Genomic DNA, 11364 nt, shown 5'->3' with positions numbered 1-11364 from the left:
GCAGTGCCTCTGCCGTCCGCTCCTGAACTGGAGTTTGCGATTCTGTGGGGCCGCTGCTTCCCCGGCGTCCCGGCCTCCGGACAAGAAAGGGGGCGAGCTCGCTCCAGGTCTCCGCGGCTCCCCCGAGGGGACGCGGTCGGCGTTCCTGTAGGTGCCGCTCGAAGAAGCCTGGCAGGGCCCGAGGCCGCCATGGCGACCCGGCGTCGGGGGCGCGGCTGCTGGGAGCGGAGCCCGCCCGAGCGGAGGCCGCCGGCGGGGCTGCGGGGCCGCCGGGCCGAGGAGGAGGCGGCGTCCCCAGCGGTCCTGTCCCTCAGCCACTTCCGCAGGTCGCCCTTCCTCTGCTTCGGGGACCTGCGCCTGGGCGCCTCGCGGACACTGCCTCTGGTCCTGGACAACCCCAACGAGGAAGCGGCGGCCGTGAGCCTGTCTCGCGTCCCGGCCGCAGAGCTGGGCTTCCGAGTCTCTCCGAGCACCTTTGTGCTGCAGGTAGGGGAGCTTCGGGCGGGCCGGGCCCCGCTGCCCGCGGTTTCCCGCCGCCTCTCGGGAGGGGTGGGCTCGGGACTAACAGGGACGACAGACGCGCGGAGGAAAAAGCCAGTGCCCTCCTGTAACTCGAGGTGAGCACCTGTCCCAGGTGCAGAGAATGCCGGGTCTAGGTGGCTTGGCGCTGACAGCTCGTCCACGCGCGTGCGCGCAGCGTCCTTAGACGCACTCTATAAGCCCTCAGTTGCAGAGAAGCATTTCTCATAGACTCCGGGCCTTAAGAAAGTTTTGGGTTCTAGAGTAACAGATGGCACTTTTTAAATTAATATTATCTGTCCAAATATCCAAATATTTAAGATAGCCAGGATTACCTTGGTTAGAGTAGAGTTTTTTAATTGCTTTCCATTTAGTCATCTTAGTATGTAATTTACTTTCCATAGGGAAACTTGACCCCCTGTAGAGTCAGGATAGCTACCTATTCTGGAGAAAGAGTGAGCTTTGTTTTTGCTAAATGTCTGTAGCCAACAAAACCAAAACACCTCTTCAGGGTTATTTTGAACAAGTATGGAGAGTTAGTCATTTAATCTATTTTCCCCCCTTTGCTGTAGTGTAGTTTTAATCGTGAATCTGATTTAATTTCATGAATGTGTTTTTCAGGAACTTCCTAGGTAGCTTGTCTGCACTGCATTGGCCAGAGTAATGCTCCCATTCCTGTAACCAAAAGCCAGATAATTTGATTTGTTATTTTGACTGCTGTGGTCTTTCCACTGTACAGAACCTCTGAAGGGGGGGGGGGGCGGGAGGAAGGAACACAAACATTAGCTGAGGGCGACTCACTCCTTATCTGAATAACCACTTCACAAGGCTGTGAGAAGAGGCTCTAACCTGAGGTCCACTGACTTGTGCATAAGCAGTGGTTCAGCCACACTTAAGAACCTGTCCTTCTCTATTTTATAAATGCTTGCTTTTCTTTTCATAGAAAGATACATACTTTTTTCTATCTACATAATACTTTTACATGTTCTTTTTTAGTTTTGTGGAACTAAAGTGTTTTTTTTTTTATAATTTACACTTTTATAGTGTAAAATTTCACAGATCTTATTTTTTAAAACCTTCTGTGTCTGATGGTTTATGGTTTCTGCTTTAAAACAAAACTTTTATTAGGTGTTGCTTTCACTCAGCTTCAGGTTTGAGTGCTGATTCCACTCAACACACCAAACCATTAAGATAATACATACAAACATGATGTTTATTTTTTACAAGTTCTTTTAAACTCTGTTGCCTTATTTAATCCTCACAACAAACTCATGGAAGCATTGACCACATTTGGAGAGAAGGCAACACTGTCAAAGGGTCTGTGTCTGATGGGTCAGGGCCAGGCAAGGCAGCAGGCAAGTTCACGTCCTGAGTCTTCTGTGTGTCTCTTTTCTCATCTGTAACCTGGAAGTCTTGCCAACGGCAGCCGTGCAGGGTGCTCAAATGAGAGAGCTTCAGGCAGAGGTCTTGACTCTGTGTCCCGGATAAATGTTCTCCAAATTTTTAATGAGGAAATAAAAGGGTAAAAATACTTATGCATGGTTTTAGTCCGAGCAATTGACAACTAGGATTCCCATCCAGATCTTGTGGTTTGAAATGCCATGCACTTTCCCTTATACTGTTATAGGCACGGGGCATGATTCTTTCCTAAAGATGTCTGTCAGGAGGATGAGGGGGAAATTCGAAGAACAAGAAGAAGCTCCATCAAACAGCCCCTAAGGGTCTGGGATGCTCTGAGGAGACCAGTGCTTGTCAGACTTAAGAGTGCGTCAGAACCACCTGGAGGGCTGGCTAACCTGCTTTTGGGGCTCCACCCCCAGACTTTCTCATGCCTTAGGCGTAGACTAGGGCTACAGTTTGCATTTCTAAGAAGTTCCCAGGTGATGCCTGAGCTACTGGGTCCAGGGCCCGCCTTTGGAAAACCAGTGTAGTGGAAAAGAAATATTAGAACATCCCTTGAGTGAAACACCTCCCCCACCCTTGGTGAAGGAGCACGTCACAGCGACAAGCAGCGTGTGTCTGAGATCAGGGCAGCCACTTGCATCAGACGTGTCTGCGCTGCTTGTTAATTAAGGGAGATTTCTACTCACCACTGCAGAATTACTAACGTGAACTTCTGGGGACAAGTACAGAAAACTGCATGTTAAACAGGTTTTATGTACAAAGATAACAGCTCAAGAACCACAGAACTTTACTAGGTAAAGTGTTATATTTGCCAAAAAGAGAGAGAAATTCACTATTAGTATAAAAATGAATCTACAAGGTTCACGTACCTAGGCCTAAAAAGGAATGAAGGTCAGGAGACTGTCAGTGGGGATATGTTTTGTGGAGCAGGGTTATTGGGTAAACTATCTGAGGAAAAATTTTAAATGAAATTTGGGGTTTCATTTAATCTTCTAAACATTTTGTTAATTGGACAGTATTGGTGTGTTAGAATCTCCATATGACGGCCGTAGTGTATGGGGTTGGTTGGTTTGTGTTTGAACAGAATAACTTGGGTCTTTTTGAGGACATTCAGTTAAAATCGCCACCCACCCTACTGAATGGGGTTGAGCTCCGTGGCGTTTGCTCCCTGACTGCAGCTGAAACCAGCCATTCGAGGGCCCCGCTGCAGCATCCCTCGTGGGGAGGGCTCAGGGCAGGGTCTGGGGTCTTTGCTTCTCACAAACCCCTCGAGTGAGCTCTGCAGCCTGGGCTGGGAACAACTCAGGTAGATGCTCTTTGTTTCACAGGCCCCTTGGTGCCAGTTGTGGAAATAGAAGCTCCTGCTACAGACGAGTAGGGGCTGTAACGTGAGCTTCTTGTGCTTCTTTAAGAAAATAAGTATCCTGTCTTCTGTCTGCAATGAGTTTGATGCTGTTTTGGTGTCACTGAAAGACTTGGCTGAGCTTGCCCTGGCTCTTCCCAGGCTCCTTCACAGCCAGGTTTCTGGAATAGTTGTGTTTCATTGGACGTATGGCCACAAGGTGGCGGGCCAGCTCCATTTGACAACAAGCAGCTTCAGCTAACTGGCTACCCCTGTCACTTTTCTATCTGTCACTAGTAAAAGTGTGTCACCTTTCTGTAAACCAAGACCACAGAATCTTAGGACTAAATGGAAATGCATGAGAGCATCTTGTTTATTGATTGTCAACCTTTGTTTTCATCTTCTCCCAAAGGAGGAAGATGCAGCCCACATTTTTCATTGTAATTCTGACTCTCCGGTGTCTTTCAGAATGTACGTAAAAGAGTAACACTTGCAGCAGACTCATGGCAATGCCTCTGTTCAAAAAATTAATAGTGATGCATATCCAAGAATGTCATTACTGAAGTTAACAGTGGCATATTTAAAGGAAAATAAGTAACAGATCTGTTCCTTCATTTATTTTATTTGAGTTACTAAGAGTTTAAAAGCAAGGGGGAGTGAATAGGGGAAACAAATGAGGATTTACAAGGAGTAAAAAAGCAAAATGCTTTATCTTTATGTTTAACTCAGTTTTTACACCTCTGAGAGTATTTGTCTCCATAATAGATGAAGTTTTGTTGATAGACTCTCACTGCAGTTCAGAAAGCAGGTATCAGTTATATAAGTCCCTTTAAAATTCTCTCAGAACTAACTTGGTCTCACTGCCTCAGTCTATAGATTGTTATAGATTAACTAAGGACTTCCTCATGGGGAGGTGGATAAAGAAGGAGGAGGCAGGGAAAGGAAAAGGGAGTGAACACTGAGCATCTTTTTCCAAATGTGCTCACTTCCTGGGTTAGCGATTTAAGCTTTCAATTAGAAATAAAAAGACTAGAACTACATTTTGGTATGCCTTAAATAAAATAGGCAAACAAACAAACAAAACAAAATGAAACCTCTGCAGCCACAAAATGTACAGCTAAGTAATGTTATTTATAATATTCAGATATGCTAAAGAGATTACATATATACAGCAGTCCTCTGCTCATCTCTCCAGCTTCCTGGATTGCAGGTCATTTCCCCCTCACTAGTTAATATTAAACCATGCTGGTCCTGTATCTGTTCCTGGAGCTACACTAGGCAACGTCTTGTATGAGGCCTGTGCACATGCTGTATGTTCTGCTAAACTGCTCCTCCCTTAGCTCTGTCTGTCCACCTCATTCTTGTACTTTGTCTTAGCTTAGACGTTACAATCTCCTATCACCCACTCAGAGATGATAGGTCCCCTTCACTATTTATTGCTCTGAATCTCAGACCCTTTTTTGTTTCATTGGTAACAGTACTTGGAACTTACATTTTTGTATATGTCTTTTCACTTAGATTTTGTAATTTCTTTCATTGGAAAGAATAAAGAAGCCAGAGACCATGTCGATTTTTCATTCATTCAAGAATCTTGTCACTTAAATATTTAATGTGTGCCTACTATGTGTCAGGTACTATGTGTACCATTAGGCACTCGATAACTTACTTGTTAAATACCAGTAACTCTTTAGAAGGAATGCCCCCTCTTAAAATGTCCTATATATAAATTGAGAAGTAGTAAGAGTTCACACTCTTGAATTTATCCTAAACAGAAATTTCATTTGAATCTCAATGAGAAAGAATTTTGATAGATATGCCGATTAAGTCAGCTATACAGGCGGACCTCAGAGGTATTGTGGGTTTGGTTCCAGACCTGCAATAAAGCAAAACTCACAACAAAGTGAGCCACGTGAATTTTCTGCTTTCCCAGAGCATGTAAAAGTTTACACTGTCATCTATTAAGAGTGCAATAGCATCATGTCTCAAAAAACAATGTACCTACCTTACGTTAAAAAGGCTTTATTACTAGAAAATGCCAACCATCATCTGAGCCTTCAGCAAGTCGTAACCGTCTTGCTGGTGGACGGTCCTGCCTCAGTGTTGATGGCTGCTCACTAGGGTGGTGGTTGCTGAAGGTTGGGGTGTTTGTGGCAATTTCTTAAATAGGACAACAATGAAGTTTGCCACACTGATAGACTCTTCCTTTCAGAAGTGATCTCTCTGTAGCATCAATGCTGTTTGATAGCATTCTGCCCAGAGAAGAACGTCTTTCAAAATTGGATTCCATCCTCTCGAAACCTGCCACTGCTTTATCAACTAAGCTTATGTGTTATTCTAAATCTTCACAGCATCTTCACCAGGAGTAGATTCCATCTCAAGAAGCCACTCTCTTTGCTCATCCATAAGCAGCAGCTTCTCATCCATTCAAGCTTTATGGTGAAATTGCAGCAATTCAGTCACATCGTCACAGGCAGCGTAGGTTTGGTATAATTCTTTTGGGCCCTGGGACTTCCAGAAGAGGAAATTGAGCACTGGCTTCACCTTGAAGCCACTGTCTGCACTAGCCCCTAAGGAGAGAGTCAGCTGGTCCTTTGAAGTTTTGAAGCCAAGCACTGACTCCTCTGTCACTGCGGAAGTCCAAGGTGGCATCTTCTCCCAGTAGAAGGCTGTTGCACCCACACTGGCAATCTGGTTCAGGGCAGCACCTCCGTGAACCATCGTGGCTGGATCTTCTGGAGAAGCCGCTGCAGCTTTGCGTCAGCACCGGCTGCTTCACCCAGCCCTGAAACTTCTATTTTAATTTGTTTAAATAAATAAAACAAAATTTGGCTTTTTTCCTCTGAAAAACAACAGACACAGGGTTTGTTTTGTCATGTTAGGGTTTTGCATTTGGCAAATTCCCGCCAGGCTGTGGGTTGTAGATGTTAAAGTTTAAACTCTGGGCTCCGACTGTCCGGGTTCTAATTACTAATGGTATGACTTTGACAAAGAAAGCTTTCTGGACCTTGATGAGCTCATCTGTAAAATGTGCGTCATCACAGTCCCAGCTTCCTAGGGATGTGAGGGTGAGGCTAGTTCTATTAGATACCTGAGACTATGCCTGGAGCATAATAAGTGTTTGACAAATATCAATAACAATGATGTGGATTTCAGAGAAGTTCACAGGGAACAAGGGGTTTAGTTGATCATCTTTACATTTCTTTTTGGAAAAGTCTTTTCTGACACAAGCTCATTATACTTGAAATAGAAGTTCTGTACCTATCCTAAGGAAGTAGAAATACATGATTAAGTTGTTAAAAAAAAAAAACCACTGAACCAAAATAAAGTGATTTGGAGACTGTTTCATTCCTTCATATACAATTGAGAGTTTATTATAATTTTATTTTGTTGTGAGCCTTGTTACTACTAGTAGCTGATTTCCTTATAATGAAATGAGATAAGAGTAGGAAAATATACTTGACGTGTTAAATGTCATTTGGGTGTAGAGTGCAGGTGACTGACGATCATTAATCCTCTACTGTAGTCTAAATGGTATACAATATGTTTTGGTTATTATACATCACTACTGTCACAGTCATTTAAAATGTGTTGTTTTTATTACAGCCTAAAGAAAAAATTGTTATTTCTATTACCTGGACACCTTTGAAAGGAGGCCGAGTAAGAGAGATTGTGACATTTCTTGTAAATGATATTCTTAAACACCAAGCTATATTACTAGGAAATGCAGAAGAGCAGAAAAAGAAAAAGGTAATGTTTTAATCACTCTGTAATTTACTTTAAGAAAATAATAATATGTAAAAATTATTTTGATAACAGTCTTGAAGTGAGTAACATACATAATATTTCTTATTTAAAGGTAATACTCAATAGCTTTCAACAAACTGTCTGTTTTGCTTACTTTGCAGAGGAGTCTTTGGGATACCATCAGTAAGAAGAAAGTGTCAGCTTCCTCAAGTCGTAACAAGGAGATTTCAAATATTCAAAATGTTAATAAAACATTTAGTGTTTCCCCCAAAGCTGACAGAGTTAGGAGCCCACTACAAGCCTGTGAAAATCTGGCCATGAGTGAAAGCTGTTCCCCAATAGAAAACAATTCTCTAATCCTTGAAGGAAATAAAATACCTATATCACCTATTAGTCCCGCATTCAAAGAGTGCCATGGAGAGACTCGCGTGCCACTCTCTGTGCGTCGGTCTACGACCTACACGTCCCTTCCTGCAGCTGAGAACGGGGGGCTGTTGGAAGTAGCAGGTGCCAACGTTTCCAGAGATTTTCATTTTAATGAGAAAGTCCTAACTGAAACTTCCTTTGACTCCGTAAATAATGTCAATGGCCAAATTGAAGAGAATAGTAAACTAAGTCTTACCCCAACTTACTCTTCAACTTTGAACGTTACACAAAGCCAAGGAAATTTTCTAAGTCCAGATTCCTTTGTGAATAATAGCCATGCGGCTTATAATGAACCAGAATTAGTGATCCATCTTTCACCAGATACGTTTGTCAGTGGTAATTCAAGGTCTGTACATTTGGAATCAAAAAGTGTACATGAAATTTACCAGACAATTTTAAGTCCAGATTCTTTCATAAAGGATAATTATGGACTAAATCATGATGTAGAATCAGAGACAATTAATCCAACTCTATCCCCAAGTCAATTTGTAAAAGATAATATGGCCTATGTGTGTATATCTCAGCAAACATGTAAATTATCACCATTATTAAATGTAAATTCTCAGGCCTCACAGTCTCCTCAAGATGGGAGAAAAAATGAAGTTTTACCTGGTATTCCTGAATGTCAGGGTTCAAAATCTCCAAAAGCTATTTTTGAAGAATCCAAAGTTTTAGAAATGAAGTCAGACTGTTACACTTTTAAAAAACAGGATCAGCCTAAATTTTCTGTAGTTCAGGTTATTCCCAGTCACGGCCACAATAAACCACTTAAGAGACGTCCAATACTTTCTGCCACTGTTACTAAGAGAAAGCCCACCTCTGCCAGAGAAAACCAAACGGAGACTAATAAACCAAAGGCAAAAAGGTGTCTCAACAGTGTAGTGGGTGAATGTAAAAAAGAAATAGATGATCAAAACGAGAAAGATGATTTTCATCCTTATCTTCCAGCTACAGATCCAATGCTAAGTAAACCTAAGAATTATAAAAATGTAGTAACTCCTCCCCCAAAGATAGCTTCAGTTGCTCGTAAAAGAAAGAGTGAGGGAAACACAGGAGGTGAAAATGTAAGAGTTACAGTCACAGAATACACAGAAGTGCAAGAAATCAAAAGGATCCACTTTTCTCCTGTGGAGGCTAAAACCTCAGCTGTTAGAAGCACGAGAAGAGTGATAACGTCCACCTCGCGTCGTGGGCACAACAGGGGGAAGCTGGACCTGAAGAAGAAGACTGGTAAGTCTTGCTAAAAAGTCTTTAATGAAGGTGTACCATGAAAGGGCATATTTTCTGCTTCTTTTGGTTTACTAAGTTGCTGTTGGTCGGCTTGAACTCACTTGTACTTTTTATTTACCCATTTGCTTAGTGCAATGTAGTGTGGGGCTGAATTCTGAAGTCAAGTGTTGTGATCATGTTCTTATTTAAACTTTTGATGTTTTGTTCATCAAGATTTCTCTGCATTAATTTCTATTTTAAAAAAAATTGCATTGAAACACGTGTCTGGATTACCGAGGACCCCCCCGCCCTGCCAAGTGTTGCCCCAGCGGAGGCACTTCACGTGCCTCGCGTTGGTCCAGGCCCTGCTGCAAAGGCCCAGCGAAGACCTGGCCTCGTCTCTGCATCTGGGAGCGCAGAAGAGGCCACTGCTCACCCCAGGCTCCTGGGGACATCGTTCCCCTCACTCCTAGATATTTTACTCTTTTTGATGCAATAAAAATCTTTGATAGTTTCTTCTTAGTGTATTTAGTGTAAATTTAGTGTTTAGTGTGATGCAGCAGACTTTTGTATACTGATTTTGTATCCTGCAACTTCACTGAATTTGTTTATTAGTTCTAATAACAGTATTTTAGTGGTGTCTTTAGGGTTTTCCATATTATAGTATCATTTCATCTGCAAATAGTGACAGTTTCACTTCTTTCTTTCCAACTTGGATTCGTTTTATTTCTTTATCTTGCCTCATTGCTGTGGCTAAGATTTTCAATTCTATGTTGAATAAAAGTGAGAGTGGGCATCCTTGTCTTATTCTTGACCATGTATTCTTTTCTTAATTTTCATATCTGTTGTTTTCTCACTAACTCAGATCTTTCACTGATTTCAAGTACTCTGTTCTCTGATGACTTTTCCCTCTTGGTACATTCCCTTAGCAAATCTGAATGCAGCATACAACATCTCATATCTACCTGTTAACTACATTTGTTTGCCTGCATTATTATTTCCTATAGAAATGTTCTGACCAAATAACAAATCCTTTGAATATAAAGGAACACATCTATTTTGATCTCCTACAAGATGTGCAATAAATGATGAATGAACGACGCAGTAAATGAATGAGCAAATAATCCATTGATGTGTTGACACTTGAACTTGCAGTTTGTTTGAGGTGGCCAACGAGCTGAGCTGAGCCTCTTTGCAAGGTTTAAAGAGGATTGCACACATTGGATGTCTGATTTATGAGCATGGTAACTCACTAAGAGTGCTTCTGCCTTCTTTCTGTTCTGAAAAACTTAAGAGGGCAGAGAGAGAAGTCAGTTTTTCAAGATGCATTCATTCAACATTAAGGTACCTACTATGTTCTAGGCATTGTTCTAAGCTCTGGATACAAGGAGAAAAGACCATTCCTGCCCTTGAGTTGCTCCCAGTCCTCTGAGCAATGCACAGGGAATCAGGGAAGCACAGCAGTGGAGGCAGTTTGCTTGGCTTTATGTGAATGACTGGAGGTTCCCATAAAGTAAAACGGTTCCTTGCAGAAGGACCAGCTTCTGCAAGGCTTCAAAATGAGGAACTTTTCCTCGTATTTTTAATCTTTAAATATGTTAAAATGCAAAGAACCTTATAACCTAATCAATATTGTGTAACAATTTAATCATGTTCCTTATTTTGACAATTGGCACAGATTTGCAATTCTTCTGAATCAAAGCTAAGCAGACTTTCTCTACAGGTTCAGAAAGTAAATATTCAGGTTTTGCAGGACATGGGATCTCTGTCACAGCCACAGAGCTGGGCCACTGTAGAAGGGAGGACAGCCACAGACAGTGTGTAAATGAACGCTGTGTGCCGATGCAACTTCATGGACACCAAAACCAAATTTCATGTCATTTTCATGTGTGATGAAATATAATTGTTCTGACTTTTTTCAACTAGTATTTATAAATGTGAAAACTCTTCCTAGCTTACAGACTGTCCACAAACAGCTGTGGGCTGAATTCTGTCCTGGGCCTGAGCTTGCTCTGTTTGTCTCCTGTTGCAGCAGGAGCTGGTGTAAACCTGCCTTTGAGGCAGTGAACTGCATTCGCTTGGGTTATTTGCCTCTGTGACTTTCACACGCTTCCCTTTGTAGGTACCACCCATCATCTACTTTGTCATCTGGGGTTCATTCTGCATCACTTGCCTGTCAGTTGATATTAAGTCTTGTGAGTTCCTGTGTGAAAATCACTCTTCTCTGATTTGTCTGCACTACTCATGTGTTCATTTGAATTCTCATCGGAGCTAACGTAGGCCTCTGGGATAGCTTCCTTTTAGCTTTCCATCTCTGTCTTGACTCCTTTCATTCCACCGTCCACACTGTCTTCTAAAGTATGTATAACAATGTTACTTCCTAGGCTTAAATCCTGCCTTGACAAACCAGGTACTTCACAGAGTGATAGTGCGGGCCCTGGAGCTGGACGGTCCAGCTCTGCCACTTACTAGTCTGTGTGACCTTGACCAACTGGCTTAGCTCCTCTAAGCTCCAGTGTCTGAATTCCATAAAATTGGTGCATCTCTCATAGGTTGCTGGTGACGATCACGAGGCAACCTAAATTACAAGACTCTGATTGTGCCTGGCACAAAGTGTTCAAATAGCTGCCACTGTTATTTTTAATATGATTACACTCTTTTTTCCCTCTTTCAGCCTCTTTTTGCCTTGATTTTTAAATTTTTTTATATGCGTGATCTTG

The 11364-nt window shown here is 42.2% G+C and overlaps 1 protein-coding gene across 2 annotated transcripts in view; it reads left to right on the top strand.

Moving 5' to 3' along the window:
- The first annotated feature begins 41 nt into the window (after nt 1–41).
- The window catches only part of ASPM (assembly factor for spindle microtubules), a 51411-nt gene continuing 40088 nt past the window's right edge, over nt 42–11364 (top strand). The window contains exons 1-3 of one of the 2 annotated variants that reach the window (XM_031438351.2): nt 42–486; nt 6869–7012; nt 7171–8665. In XM_031438351.2, the coding sequence (XP_031294211.2) occupies nt 190–486; nt 6869–7012; nt 7171–8665 (1936 nt within the window). In that variant the 5' untranslated portion in view covers nt 42–189. The remainder of the gene's footprint in view (nt 487–6868; nt 7013–7170; nt 8666–11364) is intronic. The other variant, XM_031438352.2, reaches the window with a different exon arrangement.

The sequence above is a fragment of the Camelus dromedarius genome, chromosome 21 (genome assembly GCF_036321535.1).
Source record: "Camelus dromedarius isolate mCamDro1 chromosome 21, mCamDro1.pat, whole genome shotgun sequence".
NCBI lineage: Eukaryota > Metazoa > Chordata > Mammalia > Artiodactyla > Camelidae > Camelus > Camelus dromedarius.
This window is presented reverse-complemented; position numbering and strand designations above follow the sequence as displayed.